The sequence below is a fragment of the Dendropsophus ebraccatus genome, chromosome 2 (genome assembly GCF_027789765.1).
Source record: "Dendropsophus ebraccatus isolate aDenEbr1 chromosome 2, aDenEbr1.pat, whole genome shotgun sequence".
Taxonomy (NCBI): domain Eukaryota; kingdom Metazoa; phylum Chordata; class Amphibia; order Anura; family Hylidae; genus Dendropsophus; species Dendropsophus ebraccatus.
In genome coordinates, this window is record NC_091455.1 from 69,293,553 (window position 1) to 69,318,418 (window position 24,866).

General features: G+C 42.8%; 1 protein-coding gene across 2 annotated transcripts in view; it reads right to left on the reverse strand.

The window, feature by feature from the left end:
* METTL4 (methyltransferase 4, N6-adenosine) overlaps positions 1-24,866 on the reverse strand; it is a 116,615-nt gene that overhangs the window by 57,580 nt on the left and 34,169 nt on the right. For both annotated transcript variants that reach the window (XM_069960086.1, XM_069960085.1), the window contains 2 exons: positions 9,671-9,737; positions 3,149-3,323 (listed from right to left, as the gene is read on the reverse strand). In XM_069960086.1, coding sequence (XP_069816187.1) covers positions 3,149-3,323; positions 9,671-9,737 — 242 coding nt within the window. The remainder of the gene's footprint in view (positions 1-3,148; positions 3,324-9,670; positions 9,738-24,866) is intronic.

A 24,866-nucleotide genomic window follows, 5' to 3' on the forward strand; every position in this document is an offset into this window, starting at 1 on the left:
AAAAATACAAAAAAACGTAAGCTAAGTTTTGTATGTAATGCCCTAAATAGAGTAACTATACTGAGTCCTTGGAAAATGTGCTCTCCCAGCCATCTACTGCTTACTACTGCTCAGACGGTGGGGTCAGAATGAATTCGTAAAAAGAAGATGGATAAGAAGAAGTCTCAGCAGCACAAGACAAATCAACGTGTGGGTGCTAGTCTTACTGAAGTGTACCCAGGTATGTATAATAATCCAAAGATTCCAAGATGGAGACGTCCAGAGAAATTTTCACTCTTATCAAGCCAGTGCCATGACAGAACCAGTCACAACTGTTCTGGTTTCTGTCATTATGATCCTAGTTTATATGATAGGGCAGGGGTCCTCCCCTGCTGCATCTCTGCTTCCTGCACAGTAATTATGAGCACTCTTAACGAGTGCTCATAAATATCGTGAGGCGGCGGCAGCACTGACAGAGAGAGAGCGAGCAATTGGCTCCCTCCCTGTCAGTCTCTCGTGTCAGCAGCGGTCACAAGAGGCTGCACTCCCCTTCTGGTGTCGGCGCTCGAGTGATGTTGCTGCGCCGGCGCCAGGACAGGGGAGAGCGGCCTCTTGTGACTGCTGCAGTGTGGCCACAAGAGGGAAAAGAGGAGGAGACGCCGGACCAGGGTAAGTATAAGTGTTTTTTTTTTTTTAATGTCATATGCTGTATGGGAGGGGGAGAGCGCACAGGGGGCTATATGGGAGGGGGAGAGCCGACAGGGGGAGAGCACACGGGGGGCTATATACTACAGGGGGAGAGCATACGGGGGGGGGCTATATACTACTGGGGGAGAGCACACAGGGGGGCTATATACTACAGGCGGAGAGCTCACTGGGGGGCTATATACTACAGGGGGAGAGCGAACAGGAGGGCTATATACTACTGGGGGAGAGCGCACAGGGGTTATATACTACAGCGGGAGAGTGCACAGGGGGCTATATACTACAGGGGGGGCTATATAGTACTGGGGGAAAGCACACAGGGGGGCTAAATACTACAGGGGGAGAGCGCACAGGGGGGCTATACACTACTAGGGCAGGCACCCTCTTTGTACCTAACTTCAAAGGGCTGGTGAAAGAGGAAAATGCCAGTTTTTCCGCTAATAAGCGGAAAAGGTGTATGTAAATAGTTCAACAACGTTTGTGAAAAGTTAACAAAACACGTTTCCTACTGATATTCAGCTCGGACCTTCACCTGACAATAGACCCCGGTAAGTGGCCCTTCACTAAAAGTTGTTGAGTACCCCTGCGATGGGGGAAGGCAACTTATAACACAACTCGCTGCAATGTTCTTTGCAGGTTTCCTGCTCTGCCATTAGGGGAAATAAATAAATCCATCTGCAATAGCCCTTAGGTGCTCTACATTTTTCAACTCCATTTTAGCTATGGCGATCTGGATGGGGGTAATGTGCCAAGGAATTAGCAGCATTTCTGGCAAATATTAAAGTCCCATAAAGAGAATTTCCATTCTCAAATCCCATTTTTGTTATCTCTGAATGCATGTATAACTTGGTGTTGATAATAAAATGGGGAACATATATTATTAGATCGCTCACATGGGCATAAATTTCACTGTGCGTGCATCAACTTTCCACTTCCAAAAAAAAAAAGTCAATGTGACCTTCAGGGTACCTCAACGCTTCCTATGGCCCAGCAGAAGTCATGATGAAGCACTTCCCACTGGCACATCTTGTGCGCATGTGAACATACCCTTAGGCCTAATTCACACATCCCACAAAGTTTCCTGTGATGAGAGGTTTGTGATGTTTTTCCCCCTTGGAAATCAATGGATTCTGTTTTTTTCCACAGATTTCACAGATATGGCACCTGTGAATCTGTGAAAAGCACAGATATCATGTCAACGATGTGATGTTATAACTAGCTCTGTACAATTGTGATAGATCTGTGGAAAAAACTAAAACGGATTGCAAAACGTTTTTTTTACTGATCAAGGAGCTAGCTAGCGGACTTCACAGTGCTTAAAGTGTCACTGTCGTGAAATTTTTTTTTGCAGAAATCAATAGTCCAGGCGATTTTAAGAAACTTTGTAATTGGGTTTATTATCCGAAAAATGCATTTTTATCATGAAAAAGCAGTTTGAAGTTCTCCTCCCTGTCTTCATTGTTCTCCTATGGAGAGAGCTAAAGAAAAGACCAAAACAGGACAACAAAGATTTAATCTACAAATCCCTCACGGGATATCTCCTGTGACAGTCACCAGTGACCTGTCTGAGCTCAGATTACAGCTGTCACCCAGCTCCGTGCCTGTAATCCTCTGTTATCTGCTTTCTGCTGCCGGCTAACTCCCTCCTTCCTCCTCCCCCCTCCCCTCTCCCTAGAGCAGACAGGGTACGACTCCTGCAACAAGTCACAATTTTCAGATTTTTCAGAGTGGATGAAAAAGAGGAAGGAGGGGGGGACCTGGGAAAAGGCTTTTTACATGCAGATAATGGCAGATTTGGCTAATAAACCCAATTACAAAGTTTCTTAAAATCGCCTGGACTATTGATTTCTGCAAAAAAAAAAATACGACAGTGACTCTTTAAAAATAACTGTATGTGTGTGAATAAGGCCTTAGGCTGGATTCACACATAGGGGGAGATTTATCAAACATGGTGTAAAGTGAAACTGGCTCAGTTGCCCCTAGCAACCAATCAGATTCCACCTTTCATTCCTCACAGACTCTCTGGAAAATGAAAGGTGGAATCTGATTGGTTGCTAGGGGCAACTGAGCCAGTTTCACTTTACACCATGTTTGATAAATCTCCCCCATAGTCTTTTGGTCAATACTTAAGAGGACCTACTCTTGGTTTTGGCAAAAAGACCAATTACATTACTACATGTGAACCCAGCCAAAGAGTTCTGAGAAGCAAACATAAGGGATTATTATAAGCAGAGTCTTCATACTAGTGGCCTGATGGATGGAGAAATCAAAGGGATACTAGTAAAAGAGTTGCTCATTTCTCTGTAACAATACAGTAGATTTACAATGCATAAAATATATTACAGCATATAATAGTAGAACAGAACAGGGCACAAAAGAACAAATGAGGGGTGAACAGGAATAGAAAAACCCTCTAAATTGCTGTTTGGAAAGACATGGAGACTGGAGCATTATGGTGACTTACCTTTACCCAATGCCATTCTGCTAGACTTCTGACAGACCAATGAGGATATAGTTCTTCCTTCACAAACCTCAAATGTTTCTGCCTATTGGTCACCCAGGTTATCACAAGGCAACCTGGAGCTGCCAGTGCAGGTATAGGAAGTTCTTTAAGTTTCAAGGACGATAAAGAATTATATCTAAAGAAGAAAAAAAAAAAAAAAAAAAAGATACTGCACTAAACATTTAACAGTTCCATGAAAACGTGTTTTAGAGCAGAAGTCTATGTTGGAGGGGATCAGATCCATGTTCATTACCAGCACAGGAGGGATATTGTTGTGTTCAACAATCAAATACAAGACAACAGTGGCACCTAGTGGTGACCGTGATCAAATCATCCATCGTGTCCTTTCATTGTTTACGGCTGATTCCTACTTTAGTGATGACGGATGTGTATGCGGTAGAATAAAAATAGTGCAAATAGACGGTAAAGTGCTCTCGGAGGCCACTGTAAATCCTTAAATAATTCAATGAACAGCATCTTTAAAAGGGAGCATTTTAAGAATGGTTGTTAAAAAAAGAAGGTGTATTTCAAATATAGCTTCATAAGATATTCAAGGGTGAGTGGAGACTGGGAAAAAATAACATTCAGGATAGTATACAACTGTAAAAGGGAAAAGAAAATGCCGTAGCTTGTTAGCACAACCAAGGGAACAATGTCTAATGGCATGAATGATGTATAATGTGCATTTAATGCTTTAAAAAATAAATCTCTGACGTAATGGACAACCAGCATTTTTACCATCACATCTATTATTCATCAGTTTAGGAAATGTAAACTACACATGGATGGACGGAAGGATGGACACGCAAACAAGTCCTATCACTGGCGTCATAAATTCACAAAGTGGTCAGTACTTCACAGTAAAGCTGTCAAATGCTGCATTAACTGGATACGAATGGTGAAATGCAGTGTAAAATCTCTACCTTCCGTGCATCTACTTTGTTTGTATATAGATGGGGGTCAGGTGTTTCATCTGCATTGTCTGTATACAGATGGGGGTGTAGTGATTCATCTCCACCTAGGGGTGTCTGCAGAGTCAGAGGGAAATGTAGAGCGGACTCTTTCTATTCTAGCAGAAAGCAGAAGAAGATGCTCATTATATTGTAAATCTTCTTCTATACTCCATCCATCTTGACCTGAAGGTATCTAGAGATAGAGTTTCTGTTCAAGTAGAAGTGAAAAGTATACTACATAATACAATATGAAGTGAAAGGCCACAGTATAAAGAGTGGCTTTCCTCCACATGCCCAGGAATACATTACACATATACCCAATCACATTTACATAATCTCAGTAGAGGTAAGGCTCAAAAGTTCAGCAACCTGAAGCATCAGGAGGGGGAGCCTGTGGTTTCTCTGCTGTATGACAGCAGATACAGTATGCAGGATAAATAGTCTTCATTCTGCTACAGATCTTTCAGGGAACTTCATTTCCCTGCCGCTGCCCGACTCCTTTATTGGATCACTCCTACCTACAAGCAGAAACTTCCCATAAAAGTAACCAACATAACCTACCTAGATTAATCTAAACTAAGGGTGCGTTCACACCTACAGGATCCGCAGCAGATTTGATGGTGCAGATTTGATGCTGTGTTCAATTATTTAAATGAAATCTGCTGCGGATCTGCAGCAGAAAATAAGCTGTGGATCTGGTAAGTGTGAACTTACCCTTAGGGTAGCTTCACACGTACCGTATCGCTGCGTTTTTATCGCTGCGTCTTTAACGCTGCGTTTTTTACATGCGCGTTTTGATTTTCACATGATTTTCATGTGAAAATCAAAACTCGCATGTAAAAAAAAAAAAATCGCACCAAAAACGCAGCGTTAAAGACGTACGTGTGAAGGCACCCTTAAAGAGTTTTTGCTATATGTCAAATATAAATATATAGTAAAACCTCTTTGAGATGACCACCTAAAACTACGTTAACAAGTAGCCTACTAGAGAGGTGGTCTTTTTTAAAGAAGATGGCAAGAAGGCAAAATAAATGGTGAAAATAAATCTGATCTGAATAAAGGGAGTGAGTATCTCAAAAAGGTGGAGAGGTTACACTCTATATATACACATACACACTGTGTATATACACCAATCAGACAGATCAAAAACCACTGACAGATAATCTATGTCACTCACATCTCATTACAATGACACTTGGCCTCCACATTCCCCAGGATTCAATCTAATCTACTAATCTATTCCATCATCTACAAAATGTGCTAAAAAAAAAAAAAGTTTGATCCATGGAGGCTCCACCTTATATCCCACAGGACTTAAAGGATCTGCTGGTAATATCTAGTTACCAGATACCACAGAGGTCTTGTAGAGTTTGTGCCTTGACAGGTCACAGCTAGAGATGAGCAAGTTGGTTTGAAACAAACAGATTTCACTTTATTTCTAAAAAAATAAAGTTGGTTCAGGTGAACTGTCCCCAGGGTCTGGGATTCAGGTCACATGTTGGAGTCCCTGTTTCTAGTGAAGCATACTACCTCAACTCTGCAACCCCACTACCTCAACTCTGCAACCCCACTACCTCAACTCTGCAACCCCACTACCTCAACTCTGCAACCCCACTACCTCAACTCTGCAACCCCACTACCTCAACTCTGCAACCCCACTACCTCAACTCTGCAACCCCACTACCTCAACTCTGCAACCCCACTACCTCAACTCTGCAACCCCACTACCTCAACTCTGCAACCCCACTACCTCAACTCTGCTATATCTTGTAGACATCAGCTCTGCTGCATCATGGACCATAAGGCATCAGGCATAAGCATTGCCTGATGGGAGATGTAGTTTTCTGGCCGCCGCCATGTTGGATATAAGTATGTTCTGCTTCTAGAAAAACTTGTAACTATGAAATGGCAGCAGGTAGAAAGACAAGAGATGACAGAAAATACTCAGGGGGACCTGGAGATTAGGAGCAGCTGGGTTTGTGAGCATTTATTTTTTAGCTCTTGGGGGAATACCCCTTTAAGTCCCAACAAAAGAAAGAAGAAGAGTTGTAAAAAGGAAAAAAATTTTATTATTATTATTATTATTATCTGCATCTCCCCACCAACCCTCTGGCTTACAACCACCCTAGGCACCAGACATCAAGCTCTTAGTGGCAAATATTACCCTGACCATGCAGCTGCACCTGGCTAATAATACCTATTCTCTTTGCAGATCAGTGCATATGCCACGTACACACCACAGACATGAAGAAACCAAACTCTAGTCCCACTAAATTCACATCCTGCCATGGAAACTAAATACATGGGCAGGTTATTAAAAGATGAATAGATATAAAGGCCAACAGTAAAAGGATTCTTATGAGACTCTACAGTTAGAATGGCAAAAATTATAGCAACAGGTTCACATCAGCACCTGTAATTATACTAAGAACCAGTCATTGAAGTGATCGGATGGGATACTATACTTCTATGTGCTGAAAATGCAGTAGACTGCCTTTAAAATGGATATACTATATGAGGGCTAGATATTCTAGCTCAGCCCTATTTACATGTGTGGTGTCTTTTATATATCAGAAACAACTAATCTCATACCTTTTCTTTATACTGGGGGATGTAACCAGCCAAAAAACAAAGTATAGTCCCCAGTGTTAAGAAAATAGCGAGGGCACCAAACTTCCCCCCTGCTAGGTAAAGATCAGCCCACATTTTTCTAACATGCTCCTCTCTTTAGGCAAAAACATACCATACACTATCGGAGCTGTTGTAATATGGGCGTAAAATTGGTGCAGCATGTTAATAAAGTCTGTGCATGTTATAGCACCATATTTTCCAATATGTATGTGTCAATGGCAGATTGATACAAAAAATCTTTACAGCTTATTTTTCCTCATCATACATTCTGCATGTGAATGCATACTGATAAGTACAATATACTCTATGCAGAGCATTTTCTGCTCCTAAGAAACTGGTTTAATTTAAAGTTTTAGATTAAATCTGCCGACAGATGGAAAAAAGACGGCATCTCTGATAATGCACAGACCTGAACTTTAACTTTCTCCCTAATTAACATAAATGTATAGTTGTAATGTCAAAGCTTCTCCTGCATTTCCTTTTTATAACTACTAAAAATAAACTACAGCAAATGCTATTAAAAAGGTCCACTATTTTTCTGCTGAGATTTCACTGCAAATCATAGGCAATTCCACGGCATAACCTCGTTACACTGGGCAGCAAGTTATCCTACATTTCTTAAAGTTGATGTGTTGGATGAAGTACCGCAAGGATCAATAAAGATCAGAGCCAAAGTTAAAGGGTTTTCTGGCCATGGTGGGGGGTTTTTTGACCAGTGGGTTGGGCTGCAGTGAAAATAACACCCCTGCTGTTTTCATGACCACTAAGTCCCCTCAGCTGTTCACATTTTCCTTTTTTCTGTCAATCTTTATGCTGGCAGAACGGTTCATTCAGGCGCCCATCACTGTGTGTAATGAGCATGTTCTGCCCGAAAAATATTATATTGCACAAAATGTCCAATATATATTTGTCTGAAACATTAATGCAGGTTGTAATTATCAAATCAGCGCCTACTGTTTCTTTGTCATACGTGCCTATGTTGACTACCATTGTCTCTCAATTCTGGGTCCCCTAATGAACCTGTATTGTTGGAGGAAACCCTCACCTGACACTTGGATAGTATTTTTTCCTTCTTTCCTGGTCTTTAGTTTTTTACTAGGACTAAAACAGACATTGGTCACGATCTCAAGCATCGGGCTTCGTGATAGAGTATCATTATTTGCTGGGTTTTGGAGTGATTCAGTTAGAAGGGCTCTTGCACACTGAGGAAAGGGGGCTGAATTTACAAGCAGACTTCGCTCGAAATTCTGCCTGTCCTATTTCTTTAATGGGATTTCTTTTGGGCTTCTCCTCTCCACTCAAAGAGTGACATGTTCATTCTTTGAGCAGAGAGGAGAGGCACTCTTTGAGCAGAGAGGAGAGGCACAAGAGAAATCCCATAAAACAAATAAGACAGGCAGAATTTTGGGGGGGAACTCTGTTCGTAAATTCCGCCTTTTTTATTAAGTGTGCAAGGGCCCTAAGAGTGAATCTAGACTTACAGCAGAAAGTAGATGTTAATGGCAAAGGCTTGGGGCCACTTTGGTTTGCTCTTGTATTTGCATTTATTGCATTTGCCTCCTAGCTGGTTTGGTGTCATCATCATACATACAAATATTCAAAAAGAGTACCTGTGATGAAAAATAGCTTTTGACATGTCATCAGAAATAAAAAAAATGGCTAGCACACCAGGGATCGTATGTACATTAAGTCCTAGTGTAGTGTCCCAGAGTACGTCTGCACTGCTGTAATCATCATGTGTGTAGGTCAGTACCCATGTACTGTACTTTTATGCTCTGGGATAGAAGGCTGCAGTTTGCACCCCTGCCACTTGGTGTCACCTTTACCTATTACACTATTAAGCACATCTGAAGAAGATTCATTAGAAAAGGTTAACTGTGAACATGTATTTTTGCATGTATTTCCTACTGTATGTGTTACTGACAGAGAACCAATCACTAAGCTAGGTGCTGTACACACTTGTTTCTTCTCTATGTTGTGACAGAGTTGTTCCGCATGCAGTATCTTCCAGGGCCGGGCCTGACCTGGAGGACAAAACCCATTTGTGGGACCTTATGTTCAGAGACTATTCTTATTCCTTCCAAGCACCTTCACCCTAGCCATGTCCGGGTAGTAAGTCGCAAGGTAAGGCTGTGATTGGCTTAGAGAACAAAAAAAACCCCTATCCCCACTGGGTGGCTATCCTTTTTAAGCCCTGATAACTGAGACAGGTATAAGAGAAGGCAATCAGGAAAGAGCAGGTAAAGCAGAAAACTATGCTGCAAAGTGCCAGGTTTCCTTAGGGGTCTCCCAGATGGCTATCTTTAACCCACTAGGCAAGGCCCGCATTTCTGGATCTCGTGTCCCTCTGTGCCCACAGACAGCAATAGGCGGATGTTCTACCCATTGATGTAGGTACTGTTCACTAGGCCCCCCGTAGCCAAGTACCTTGTCTTAGGTACAGGGGCTCAATGCACTCTGGACACATACCACTCGTGGTCACCATGACAAGTGCCTAAGCGGTACACATCATCTGCCCTGGTTAGCACCACCTGGCTTCCATGGGTTCCCGCACTAGCACTTGCAGGTTGCTGTTACACTTTTCTGTTTTTCATTAGAAATGTAAAAAGTTATTGATCTAACCGGAGACCTGCTGGGATCAGGAGATAGAACCAGGGAGAGATCACTGCTGTCGCATCCTCTCCCTGGCTATATCTTCCAATGCCAGCGAGACTCAGCAGTGATACCCGGTGGGATCAAAAACTTTTGATACGTCTGATGTCATAAAAGTTATTTTTTGTGACAGGTACTCTTTAACGTGTGATAACTCAAAGTAAACCATGGCAATTACATGTGAACAAATGTGATTTCTTATGAAGAAACAAGAACAGTTAAAAAAGTTAAATAATCAAATAATTACCTCTTACTCCTCTTGACTGATTTATTTTCCCATGGTGGATCAATAACTATGATACTGTATTTTTTATCTGGAAAAAGAAAAACATAAATTAGCTTAAAAAATTACATCATATTTCATTATCTTACAGCTAACGAACAGGAATAAATGCAGTGATGCTTATTGGACATAGTAATGTATGTGCTGTGAATACAGCAGAGCTCCAATAACTGATGCAATCAAACAGTTTTTACTGCTTTTTGGTGTTTTTGTGGCATTTCTTCATCTGAATAATACCTGTATATTAGCAGAGCTCGTTTTTTTTAGGCGTTCCCTGAGCATCACCTGCCAAACAGACCCCAGGACAGATCTTGGATTAAAAGCAGCTATCTAAAGGTACAAGTAGTTTAGGGGGGTCAGATTGTGGGTACAGAGTCGCTTTAAGGGTGCGTTCACACCTACAGGATCTGCAGCAGATCCGCAGCAGATTTGATGGTGCAGATTTGATGCTGTGTTCAGTTATTTAAATGAAATCTACTGCGGATCCAAGAAGAAAATCAGCTGCGGTTCCGGTAAGTGTGAACGTACCCTAAGAGCTCCCTGTACTGGGTGGGAGGGCGAGTGGGGGAGGGGCATGGTCTGCATAGCGGGGTCTTCAGCACTGTGCTCTGACCCAGGAAGTCTCCCTCACCTTCTAAATCACAGCAGAGTCTTCAGGCTGGGGCTTGGATCAGGGGACAGGACTGTGGAGATAATCTCTTCATAGCTGTAACCCCTCTCTCCCTGGACAGATAGTGCTGCATGTATGTGCCCACATCTGCCCTGCTCATTCCTCCATGCTCCCTGCAGTCTCTGTCAGCCCTTCTGTTTCTCATCCTCTCCATCTCTGCTATAATGTGCCTGCACTTACACTCAGCTATACACACTGGTGCTATAATGTGCCTGCACTCACACTCAGCTATACACACCACTGCTATAATGTGCCTGCACTTACACTCAGCTATACACACTGCTGCTATAATGTGCCTGCACTTACACTCAGCCATTCACAATGCTGTATAGAAATGTCTGTCACTGTCCTCCTGCACAGCTCTGTGATTCTCACTTCCTGATTGGTCCATTCTGAACACACACCCATTCCCCTGCTTCTCTATTCTATCCTGTTGTACTTCGCTACTGCATTATGGGGATCTGCAGCTCCATCCTGTATCTACAAACTGCTTCTGTTTTTTCAGGTTTATGCACTTACTATACATTATACACCGCATGCTGATTGCTGTACTGTACTGTAAGTTATAGTATCACATATTCAGCTGTTTCTAAATATTTGTTTAATCTGTTTTACATGTAATTCAGAATAAAAAAAAAATTATATTTGGGGTGTGGAACCAATTGTCTGCATTTCATTGATTTCTTATGGGAAAATTTGCTTTGGTTTAAGAGTGGATTTGGATTACAAGCACGGTGCTGAAAACAATTATGCTCTTAATCCAAAGTACCACTGTATATCTATATCATGTTCACCCAAGGTCTTTTCTGATCTTCCAGTGGACAAGTTAAAGCAAAAAAATAATAAGAAACCACTGAAAAAATCCTGGATAATGTAGAATATACCTTGATCCCCAATACAAATCCACTTACCAAGCCATGTTTCAATCCTTGGCAAATATAGAATAAAATCACTTATTAAAAGGGATGGTCACCCAGCAAATAACTCACAAACATGACAGAAAACAATGTTTAAAGGGAACCAATCACATTAAAAATGGCTATTCAGCTCAGGTAGTGTGCTGATAAATCATTCAGCACACTTCCCATACATGTACTTATATCCCCCATCCCTGCAAATGAAAACTTATATTCTTACTATTATAGATTGGCACGCTGTATGGTAATCAGGCCCAAGTAGTCATCTGGGTGGTGGGCTGAGGGAAGGTAGTTACGGTCCCCTGGGTGGTTAGGCGATGTAATCACGCCCCTCTGGGCGTGATTCAAACTCCAGTGAAGCTGTGACGTCCTCCGGAGGCGTGCTGTAGCGTCCGGCAGCGCGCTAACGTTCTCATCACGCCGCCTACAACACAGAATGGGACTTGCTGTACTGCGCATGTGCAGTGTGATGAGAACGTTGCCGCGCCGCCGGAGGCTACAGCACTCCGGAGGACGTCAGCTCTTCACTAGAGTTTAAATCACCCCTCACGCCCAAAGGGGCGTGATTACATTGCCGAACCGCCCAAGGGACCGTGACTACTTTCCCACAGCCCACCGGCCAGATGACTACTTGCCGGTGATTACCATACAGCGCGCCAATCTATAAAAGTAAGATTATAAGTTCATATATAAGGGATATAAGGATATGTATGGGAAGTGTGCTGAATAGCCATTTTTAACGTGATTGGTTCCCTTTAATAGCTGATCACACATACTGTATATTTCAAAATATTGGGCAACAGTAGATAATAGTATATAAATTCTATTTTAGGATTCCAATACAGTTAAAAATGCTAAACTTGAAAAAAAACTTGTTTCCTTGTTGCGTTGCGCCCTGCAACTTCATCAGGGACAAAGAAACTGTGCCATGTACTTATCTGCACCCCATATCTATGTGCATTCATGTTTTGTTTCCCCCATCTAGGGTTATAGGTGATATACCACCACCATGCTGGACAGAGGCAGTAGTGCATCTTATTATGAATTGCATTACATGTTTGTATGTTTTTTAAAACAATTCTGTGCTTTAATAAAATCATATATTTTCTGTAAATGATAAAGGTGTGCTGATATAGTGCTTTCTTTCCTTCTTCTATTATATTTGTTCAGCCGGCACAAGCAGAAAATTGCACAACATTTCCTGGTCTTAAATTCATATTAAGGTGTTGAACAGCCATGCAGCTTACTAAAGGGAACCTGTCATCACATTCATGCTGCCTGAACTACGAATCATCAGAGATGTGGCTTCTCCCTGCCCACCAGCCTTGATTAATAGATCTTTGATTAATAGAGCTCTGCTTGGATCCCCCTGGCGGCCACGTGACTTGTTTGCCGTCTGTCCTGCAACTCAAGAGGCAGGAAGTCAGATTTTCCAATGCATTTCTATGACAACATTCTCATAGAGGTGCATTAGAGACCCCTACTTCCAGCCTTCAAAAGAACAGGAGGATAGAGGGGGTCAGAAGAGCTGGGACGTCACTTCTAGTAGGATCTGAGCAGAGTCGTACCACCGGACTGAAGCTGCGTTGCGGGACACCAATCAGCAATGGCAAGTATACATGTCAGCCTGCTGCCAGGAGAGTAATAAAAAAAAAGTGGAATGGTTCTTTAAGGCCAGCAAGGTAGGCAAAAGCCACCAGGCACTATCCTGATGACCCATGCATAGGGCAGCATGAAACTGATGATAGGTTCTCTTTGATCAAATCCTTGTCTTGCTGGATCTCTGCCTGGGGAATCAGCACTTTTCACATGAATATTTAAAGCAGCATTCCTACCAAAATCTTCTTCTGTTTTTAATGATCCTCGAGCAAGAAGTATGTTACCCGCATGCACCATTGCACTCTTTTTGTACCTATTTGGCTATGGACATGTATTGCATGCACACTGGAGGTTTTTCTGATGTACAAGCTAAACATTTATTGCAAATGTGACATGAACTCAGCACTAGGCCTTTTTTTTTTTCGCCCATGTAATTTTTATTGTAAACTGTATTCCTGACATATAACATGACAGCAGGAGTTCTGAGCCTTCCATTTTTGCTAGATCATCATGACTGGAAGGGAGCAACAAGCCAGCAGCAGTCCTGATGCCAGGGGCTGGAAATGAGCATCAGCAGCAGTACTGACACTGTAAGTGATGTCTGTGTCACACTGCTGAATAAGTGCTAGACTGTAAGAGAGAGGGAGATAAGGCAGAGCTGTACAGGAAGCAGTTTCAGTGGAATTATTATTTTCAAACTATTATTTTATGCCAAGCACTATTTCCCACTTGTCTTGCCAGTAGTTCTTTCCTCTCTGCCATCTTTTCTCCGCCCTGCTTCCTCCTCATTAAGAATGGCTGTCCATAATGGAGCCCACAAAGCTACTACCAAGGTGTGTCTCCTCCCTGCCCTCTACCTGCCTTTGCAATCATTTGCCTCCTCCATGCCAGTCATGTCTTACCCTTCCAGGTGTCCTAATATTTTGTGTGCACTGCACACTGACCCCCTACAAACAGAGCCGGTCTACTGATGTCTTCCCTTGGCTGCTGCTTTCTACCAATTATTAAGGCCCTGCTAACCTGGGTCCCCACAGGAACTTTGTGCATTCTCCCTACCTACCCCCTTAGTCTCAGACACCTTTTCACAATCCTACCCCACAAACCCCCTTGCCTTCAAAGAGGCTGGATCACAGATAGTTCTAAGAGGGGGCTCAAATTATCTGTAGTGCATTGTGCATGTCTCCAACAAAGCTTGACGGGGTCAACTCCCTTATTTTATCCAACTTCTACAGTCACAATACAGTCCTCTTAAGTGTGCGTTCACACCTACAGGATCCGCAGCAGATTTGATGGTGCAGATTTGATGCTGTGTTCAGTTATTTCATTTAAATAAGTGAACACAGCATCAAATCTGCACCATCAAATCTGCTGCGGATCCTGTAGGTGTGAATGTACCCTAAGGCAGGGTTCACACTACGTATATTTCAGTCAGTATTGTGGTCCTCATATTGCAACCAAAACCAGGAGTGGATTAAAAACACAGAAAGGCTCTGTTCACACAATGTTGAAATTGAGTGGATGGCCGCCATATAATGGCAAATAGTTGCTGTTATTTTAAAACAACGGCTGTTATATTGAAATAATGGCAGTTACTTACTGTTATATGGCGGCCATCCACTCAATTTCACCATTCTGTGGACAGAGCCTTTCTGTGTTTTTAATCCACTCCTGGTTTTGGTTGCAATATGAGGACCACAATACTGACTGAAATATACGTAGTGTGAACCCAGCCTAAGTGTGAATCATATGGTCTGAAGTTACAGTGTCCCACTGTCAGACAAACTGCCGCCCCCCCAACTGCACTATTGCTGTTTAGTTATGTAATGTTCCTATTATGCAAACTTCCATTTATAATAATTAATAATTTTATTTATATAGCATCAACAGATTCTGCAGCATTAGCATTAAAGATTATATATTATATATATACACACAGATATATATTTATTTACTTAGTTATCTACACATGAGGAGTGAGGACCCTGCTCGCATGGATGAGCTTACAGACTATTAGGAGAGGTTCGAGCCAAAAGTCAGAGGGGCAAAGTTCTTAATTGTTACCGAGACCCAGCCTAGGGAATTCTGCCAGTAAGACAGGAGTCTAAAATGCTCTTTATTAACTCACAGCTTCATCTATAATGGTGCGTTTACACAGACAGATTTATCTGACATATCTTTGAAGCCCAAACCAGGAACAGACTATAAACAGGGATCAGGTCATAAAGGAAAGACTGGGATCTCCCCTATTTTCAAATCCATTCCTGGCTTTGGCTTCCAAAATCTGTCAGATAAATCTGTGTAAATGCACCCTAATGCTAAGTTTACACGAGGCGATTATTGGCCCGATCGTACGATTAACGATTTCGAAGTAACAATTTTTTTTTTTTATAACTATCAGCGTTTAGACGGTACGATATATCCTACGGAAAAATCGTTTTGTGATCGTGCGCCCGCAGCCCGGCCCGCCCACAGCCGCCCCCCCCGCTCAACCGCAGCCCCCTGCGCCGCCCCGATCGCCACCCCGGCGCTCCGATCGCCACCCCCCGCCGCTCCGATCTTCAGCCAATCAATGCACGGCAGCACTGATTGGCTGAAGGGGAGCCATCGGCGGCGATGGTGGCGATCGGGGCAGCGGGGGTGGCGATCGGAGCGGCGGGGGTGGCGATCGGAGCGGCAGCGGGGGAGGCGGATGAGCAGGGGGCCGGGCTGCGGGCGGGCGGCCGGACTATCGCGCAACAACTGTTTACACGGAACAATTGACGAATTTTTTGCGATCGGCGAACGACGATTTATGAACATGTTAAAAGATCAAAATGAACGATTTTTCAATCGTTCGCCGCGTTTACATGTACGATTATCGTTTGAATTCGAATGTTCTCGAAAATTTGCCCGTTAATCGTTTCGTGTAAACGTAGCATAAGGGTGCGTTTATACAGAAAGATTTATCTGACAGATTTTGGAAGCCAAAGCCAGGAATGGATTTGAAAAGGGCATAGATCCCAATCTTTCCTTTATGACCCGATCCCTGTTTATAATATGTTTCTGGTTTTGCCTTCAAAGATCTGTCAGATAAATCTGTCTGTGTAAACGCACCATAAGATGGTCAACAATCACAGTAGTATTCAATGTTAAAAGAAGAAGTTGTGAAGTTGAACACGTGCTTTGCTGCATTATAGTACCTGTTAGGGCCTCAGGCCAAACTTGGCCATTAAAGTGGCTACAATTATCTGCCTACACCCCACAGTTTGGCACTGTAGAGCATCTAGTGAACTATGGTAGTTAGAAGTAGTCTGATTTTAGTGTGATTATTCCACCCCCCGGGCCAAATCAGTGCACTGGGGGTGATAGTCCTGTCTCCAGTGCACCAAACTCCCTTATTAGCATAGCGATTTAACTACAAACTGCACAGAGAATGAAGGTAAAAAGCTTAGCTTCATTCTCAACGCCCCATGTGCTGTATGGAGATATCATCAGGTTGGATTTGTTTAACTTGCTTTAAAATGTTTCTTTTAAATGGGAACTTAGGGCCCTATTCCACCGGACGATTATCGTTTAGATTATCGTTAAATCGTTCGAATCTAAACGATAATCGTTCGGTTGAAATGCAGTTAACGATTAACCCCCGAACGAGAAATCGTTGATCGCTTTATAAGACCTGGACCTATTTTTATCGTTGCTCGTTCGCAAATCGTTCACATTGAATAAGACATCGTTCGGTCGTTCGCAATAGATACGAACGCAATAGCGAATAAATAGCGAAGAAAAACTATCGCAATTGGGTTTGTGGGTTCCAGCGTACAATAACAGGAGACAGAAGAGGAGTCACAGCAGAGGCCGACGTCAGCACGCCCCAGATTTGAACGCCACCGCGGGACCGAAACGAGGCCACGCCACGGGACACCGATCAGCTGCGGTAAGTATACGTGCCAGCGCCTAGCAGTGAGGGGAGGCAATAATAATTATTTGTGAACTGCTTCTTTAAGATACTCCACTGAACAAATTACAAAGTTTCCTACTCTTCTTCAAGAACAAGAAAACAAAGAGAAGGTGCAGAAACGCAAGATTAAACCAGGCAGGTTTTGCCTATAGTCTTCTACCATGGAAAAACATGGAGATGTAGACAAAAATTGAAAATTTGCAAAGTTGCTTCATTTTTTGTTTTAGATAAAATGAGATACTAAAAAGTGAGTGATGGCAGTCAAGAGCATAGAATAACTTGTGACCTAGGCAAGGTAAATAACAAAACCTGCGACTAAGGAGGAAAACAGTGAGGGCCAAAAATTTTGATTTGGGAGTCTCAATAATAGTTTAGGATGGAATGTCACAGACAAGGGTATTGCAAGGCAGAGATAATCATGCTGACTTCTCTATGTGGTTCCCCTTTAAAATTTGGAAAAATTGACAGTATAATCACTTGCTTATGTGGAAAAATTCAATATATAAAAAACACTTTTTGTGTCTAATGTATTTAAAGGATTAACTTAGGCTTATCCAGACAAAGCTTTCGAGAACTAACAATCCATCATAGCAGACATTTATTGGATGTTCCTTAACATTTAAAACAAATTGCTAAATTGTGAGAGCAGTCTGCGGAGACTTAAAGAAGAAAGATGTATTAGTGTAGAGTTATGGACAAATCTGAAACCCAAAGCCAAGAATTTAACACATTACTGACCACTTACTGAAATCTCTCATTGCCACAGAAACACAACCCCACAAACCTTAGCCATATGTGTTGGGTGTCCAGTAGAGATGAGCGAACCGGGTTCGAGTTCGAGTCGATCCGAACCCGAACGTTCGGTATTTGATTAGCTGGGGCTGCTGAACTTGGATAAAGCTCTAAGGTTGTCTGGAAAACATGGATACAGCCAATGACTATATCCATGTTTTCCACATAGCCTTAGGGCTTTATCCAAGTTCAGCAGCCACCGCTAATCAAATGCCGAAAGTTCAGGGTTCGGATCGACTCGAGCATGCTTGAGGTTCGCTCATCTCTAGTGTCCAGTGGTAAAAAAATATACGTTTGGGCAAAAGACCAACACAGTCATTAATGGACAACATTTAGGGGCTTAAAAATCGATGGACTTGTAGCGTGCAAGCAGCATTTTACGTCAGAACCCCAAAAACATAACATGAATAGGGTCTATCTTTAGGTAATAATAAAAAATTAAACTTTTGACTAATCCTTTGGAGATCTGCAGTGTCCCAGAACAGAAGATTTCTCTTGGTTAATGGCCACTGCAAACTGGTTGTGTTATGTCGCCCCCAGTGTTCAAGTCTTGTATTTCTCATGCTTTCCTGTGTATATTCATTTGCCTATATTCTAATGGTGTGATGATGCAACTGGCCAGTGTCATGTGACTTCCCCGGCTGCCATAGTAACCCTAATAGCCGTCAAGCTTTTGGCTGGGGTCAGTTAGTCACTTCCATTTTCACCTCAAGTTTTCCTCCCGACCCTCAAGAGAGGAGGTCGTGTTGTTCTCTTCTCCACCCTCAGGAGAGAGAACGTCCTCTGCTGATTCCAAACAAGGCCGCAACTCAGGGTGATTCGCTCCCCTGTTCTAGAGACAGATTTTGGTCCACTCCTGACCAGTCTCAACTTCAAGATTCTGCAGTTTATTCAAGATCTGGGTGTCTTTTTTTAGTCACTACTTCTCTCATTATCATCAACAGCAAGTAATCTATTCAGTCTATTCCGCCCAGCATCATTCTCAGGGAACTACCCTCATTCTCCATTAAGATTCCGTCCACTCCAAGTAACTCTGTCACACCACGGCCTATTGCAGCATCACCCATCTGCTTAGCTATATTCAAGTTTGCCTATTCCTGGTTGCATCCAGAGAGACTGTTGCTATTGACAATCACTGTGTTAATAAACGCACAACCACCATTGTTTCTGAACCCTGGCATTGGTCTAGTTATTGGTGCCTTGACTAAGGGCAACAAAGAATCGTTGGGGCCCCGAATGGTCAGGTTCCCGTAGGTTAGTCAGCTCACTTTGTGCCATAACCGTGACCTAACATCTGGCAACTGGCTACCCGGGTGTTACCTACCATCACTAACTACTACTATCCCCAGCCGGTTCACCCCATCACAGATCCATTTTCCTTAATTTGGCAAAAATAAAACGGATGTGGGCTAGCATTACTGCCTTGATAAACTCTTGATAAACGCTGCCCCGTTATCTTTTGGTAGTGTTGGAAGCAGCTATGTGTGACGCTCTGCCCAGGACACTGCCAGCAGATATATGTGCTACATCACTGAGTGACAGGGGCAGAGGATTCCTGTGCGGGAGAGCGAGCGGTGCCTGGGGGAGCAAGGAGGTGCCGACCCATACCTGACCCCTGCAGCCACTGTATGTGCGGGAGGGGGGGGGGTAAAACAGCACGTGACATAGATAGATAGATAGATAGATATATACAAAGCTTTCAAATTTCTGAGCAGCACTACTTCAGGTTAAAGTCCAGGGTGCCTGCAGGTAGTCTTGACCAGGACTTCTCACAATATTCAAAAGGATCGCCCACAGCACTCCAATACGTGATAAAGAAACAGTGTTTATTTAAACATAATGTGCAGCACAGCACAACAGTTAAGCGCACTTAACTGTTGTGCTGTGCTGCACATTATGTTTAAATAAACACTGTTTCTTTATCACGTATTGGAGTGCTGTGGGCGATCCTTTTGAATAGATAGATATATAGATATGAGAGAGAGGAGATATATTATAGATAGATAGAAGATAGATAGATAGATGATACATAGATAGAAGTCCTATCCATCTATCTCCTATATACCTATCTACCTACCTATCTATCTAATATATCTCCCCTCTCTCATATCTATCTATAATCTATCATAGATAGATTATATATAGCTAGGAGATAGATGATATATAGATAGATATGAGAGGAGATATATTATAGATAGATGATATACAGATAGTACATAGATACGAGATAGATAGGACTCCTATCTATACCTACCTTTTTTACCTTTGCATATTAGAAATTTCTTTCTCTGCAACTTCAAATATTTTACCCAACATCCCTTAAACAGAGAGATGCAGTGCACACTGTATGCAATATGTGTTTTCTGGGACTTTTACACCATACCTGTGATATACAATTCATTAGGGTGACAAAATAATATAATTTACTCTTTAGATATTTTTACTCTGTACTTTCAGCTGTATAGTATTAAAAAAAAAAAAAAAAGTAAATCTGTTCTGCGCTAGGAACGGATAGTAACTACGCCACTATACTCTTAAGCAGGAAGACAGAAGATATCACTAATAGATATTATGTAGTACCAAAACAATAGCACTATGTCTGTACAAAAGCTGCAATAGTCCGCTGCGTTACTGCACAACTAACCTGTTTAGATGTACCATGCGGCTTCCATAGGCTCCTCTGAAATACAGCTGATAGGTAAGTGAGTGTAATTTGCCTTCTGGCACGGAGCATGGCCCGGGTGGTGGCACATGCTGACTAGCCACTAGGTAATCACCACAGTTCTACAAATCCTTGTTTGGGGGAAAAAAAAAAACTCTCAATGAGTTGAGGAATGCGTTCCTATTTGGCGAGAAGGTCCATCGCTCATTGGTAATTTCTTTTAGACTTGTAGAGCACTATTCATACATTCTGTGCTACATTCTATGTACCACATTCATTCTATTCTATGGTACATTCTATAAGAAGGGAAATAATTTAATTTCAGCATTCAATTCTGATGGCTGCAATATAATAAAGTTAAAAATTGTATTCAATTTCCTTCTGGGACATTTTTCTAATAAAATTTGCATATATATTATATACACACACACACATACACACCTCTATTCTGGTTCATAGAGCTTTTTAGTGCATTCAATGTATACCTTAATTTACTAAGGCCCCCTTCACACGTCCGGAAAAACCATCCGGATTTCCCCGGGAACTCACCACTCTTCTCTGCACCCCGAGCTGCCGCTGACGACCGACAGGTGAGATAACACATCCCGCACCCCACCCCCATCCCGCACCCCCCCCCAGAACTAAAACTCCCATCACGCAGGCCATGATGGGAGTTGTAGTTTTGCAGCCTGTGGCCATCCATGTTGCAGAAGTACAACTCTCATGACCTGTCAGCAAGGCATGATGGGAGTTGTACTTCTGCAGCCTGTGGCCATCCTGGTTGCAGAAGTACAACTCCCATCATGCCTTGCTGACATGTCATGATGGGGGTTGTAGTTCTGGAGTTGTAGTTCTGCAGCCTGTGGCCATCCTGGTTGCAGAAGTACAACTCCCATCATGCCTTGCTGACAGGTCATGATGGGAGTTGTACTTCAGCAACCTGGATGGCCACAGGCAGCAGAAGTACAATTCCCATCATGCCCTACTGACAGTTCATGATGGGAGTTGTAGTTCTGCAGCCTGTGGCCATTTAGGTACACTAGGGGCTGTGTGGGTACCTGTGATGTATGTTGGCATACTACACCATATTAAGAACTTTTTTTTTTTTTCTCATCAGGAAATCCTGAAGGTTTTTCCTGATGGTAAAAACGGATTACTGTCAGGAAATCCTGATACTTTCCTGATGACATTTGAGGTCTCCTGATCAGGATTTCCTGACAGTAAAAACTGACACTGACAAGTGAATGGGGCCTAAAGAAGTAAATTACTCCCTTTGTTTGGCAGGTAATGTGTCCCTTAACGACACATGACAAGTAGAGATGAGCGAACAGAATCCGCCTGACCATAGAATAGAGATCGGGGGTGAGCGGCGAAATCTGAGGGAACTTCAAGGAGACACTAGACTGGTGACCATGAATGCTATTTGGGGGACTCCTGAATTCTTTTGTCGATGTGAACAGGCTAACAAGAATTTGTTTACATTCAGATTTGTTGCAAAAATGTCTATGGCTTCAAGAAACCCATGTGCTTGCCACAAAAACAACCTTATTCACACTGAGAGAACCAATTTTCTGTCAGAAAAATGTCTGCAACAAATCTCCCGTGTGTAAATATACCTTGCAATTCCCTGCAGACAACAATGAGTGAAAACCTTGTGAAGAAATACTGGCCATAGAAAATGTTACAATCCAAGGTATACTAAGCGCAATGAAAATTGTTTTTTTTTTTCTTTTCAAGAAGCTATAGTTGGCTTTGTATTATCCATACACATAACAGCACAACAAAATCTACTGTCAAGAAAAATAATAATTCAAGTCTGACGTACTCAGCAGGACCTAACACAAACACATCCTATGTTACTATCTTTCATCGGAACCAATGTACAGCTGGCTGATTTGTTCTTACCTCTCTGACACTGGCATTGTCATATTGGTGACAGATCTTTTACAAGAAGAGTGCAGCAAGAGATTACAAGCAGATGTGTCTAAATGCTTATGGAAATGGCTGCTGTCACACTAGTATGAAATGAAATTCTCTCCTGTCTGGAAACTCAATGGAAAGTGCTCCTTTGAAAACCTTATACTATGAATAAAGTATATTCCTAACCAATTCCATTTGCAGCTTAAACAATGACTGCACATAGAGGTTTATTTAGTGTATAGACCCTATATAAGTGTCCGACAGATAGGGCCATCGACACCCTGCAGACACACAATTCTCTACATGTCAGTGTATGCTATAGCATTAAAGTCTGGTTCTACTATCATTCCTGTTACTAAAATACCCCTGCTGCTGTGCAATTACCCTTGAGATCTTCACTTCTGCTTATTCGGATCCTCCTCTCTCTCCAGCTACTAATAGCTTCTGTATCTTTGACTATATTGTTTCTACATGTAGTAGGCATGTTATCCACACTAATAATAGTTGTAGTACATGAAATAAAAGATCCTGGGCGCTTGCTCAGTTATCATACTGCCATGAAGTGGACTATGGCACAATTTCTTTGTACAATGTAATTTCAAGTCTATTTTTTGTCTGAAAAGTTCATATTAAAGGGGTATTCTGGAGAAAAAATTATTTTTAAGGGTGCCTTCACATGTACCGGATCCGCAGCAGATTTCACTCTGCGGATCCTGGTACTGTGAAGGTCTATAGGGTTACATATCCTCAGCAGAGATATGTAACCCGGCCCATTTAACCCTCGCGGCCCTGGCCTGGAGCATACATCAACTGCTCCAGGCTCCTGCTTGCTTTGGGGCCTCCCAGCATCTCCTGGTGGTCAGCCAATCAGTGCGCTGTCCCACCGCAGCACGCTGATTGGCTGACCGCGGGGAGATGGCAGGAGGCTCCGAGGCAAGCAGGAGCCTGGAGCAGGTGATGTATGCTCCAGAGCTGCCCCAGCCAGGAGCATACATTACCTGCTCGGCGCCACAGTTGTGTGTGAGGCTTCAGCCAATCAGTGCTGCCATGCACCGATTCGCTGATGGGGAGAAAGAGCAGCCAGGAGCTTTACACACAGCCACAGCGCCAAGCAGGTAGACTATGCTGCGGGGGGTGGGTTAAAGGGGCCGGGTCACATACAGGCAGCGGAATAAAAATTCTGGGTATGTGACCCATTCAGCTTCACAGTACCAGGATCCGCAGCTGATTTCAATGCAAACTCACAGCATGAAATCCGCTGTGGATCCGGTACAAGTGAAGCTACCCTGCTGAAAGAAAGTTATACAAACTTAAATTACTTCTATTTAAATAAAAACTAAAGTCTTCCAGTACTTATCAGGGGCCGTAAGGCCTGCAGGAAGTGGATTTTTTTAATCTCACACAGTGCTCTCTGCTGCCACCTCTGTTTATGGCAGGAACTGTCCAGTGCAGTAGCAAATCCTCATAGAAAACCTCTCCTGCTATGGACGGTTCCTGGCAGTGGTGGAAGCAGAGAGCACTGTGTCAGACTGGAAAGAATACACCACTTCCTGCAGAACAAATAGCAGCTACTTTTAAACAGAGTAAGGTTTAATTTTTAATAGAGGTAGCTTAAAATTCTTAACTTTCTAACAGCAGTGAGATACTGTATTCACCAACACACTCCTCCAAACCATTGGTACCGTCTATTTGATAAGAGTCCTTCCCAGTCCTGTCTTTTAAAATGTGCCCGACGCCCTAGTTAGATGAAAAAATCTTTTAATCAGCAGCAGCCGAGTCAATGTGGCGTGGCCTAGAGTTTCTGTGCTCTAACCCTGCAACACCTCTCCTTTCTTCCCTCCTGCTCTCCTCATCATCAGGAGCACCCCTAAGCAGGATTTCTCCTATTCTTGTTTGTCTAAACACTGCACATGTGCCACTTCGGATTGGACAAGCGATAACAGAAGAAATCCTACCCAGGGGTGTTCCTAATGAGGAGGAGGGAGGGGAGAAAGAAAGATGAGGCATCGCAGGCCTAGGGCAAAGGCACTGTGGGCAAACCACACTGACTTGGCAGCTGCAGATTAAAAGATAATTTTTTTTACCTAATCAAGGCTAAAAGACATAACCGGGAAGGACTTGCTCTCATCAAACAGAGTTGTATCTGGTTGTATAGATGTTTTTATAATGTCCCTTTGGAGTTGTGCTGTGATATGCTGAGGGGTTGTGTTGCTGGGTGGTGTAGTGCAACCTTAGGGCTCACCTTCTGAAACCTTCCTGTCACGGTGGGGTCCGAGGGTGCTGGGGCCCTTGTCTTCTTCAGAATACATACAGGGACGTATCATTTTTAATAAAAGTCTTTATACAATAGCGGTGAAAGTATATTAAGACTTTACTTAAAGGATAACTATGTACAATCCAATACAGGGGCATCTGATGACAGTAAACTGTTGGCTTGATCAGAGTCCTTAGCTTCAGGGGGAGGGTTACCTTGGTTACTATAGCTTAGACTTGGTGGATAAATAGGGTAGTAGATAATAAGTAGACAGCCTTTATAAGGTACGTGTGAATAGGTACTTGAAGTTACTGAAGAGACTTGACGCTGTCAACGCTCCCTATCATGTAGGAGGAAGACACATGGGCACACTGACTTGGAAGCCAGGAAGATGTGGACGATGAATGGG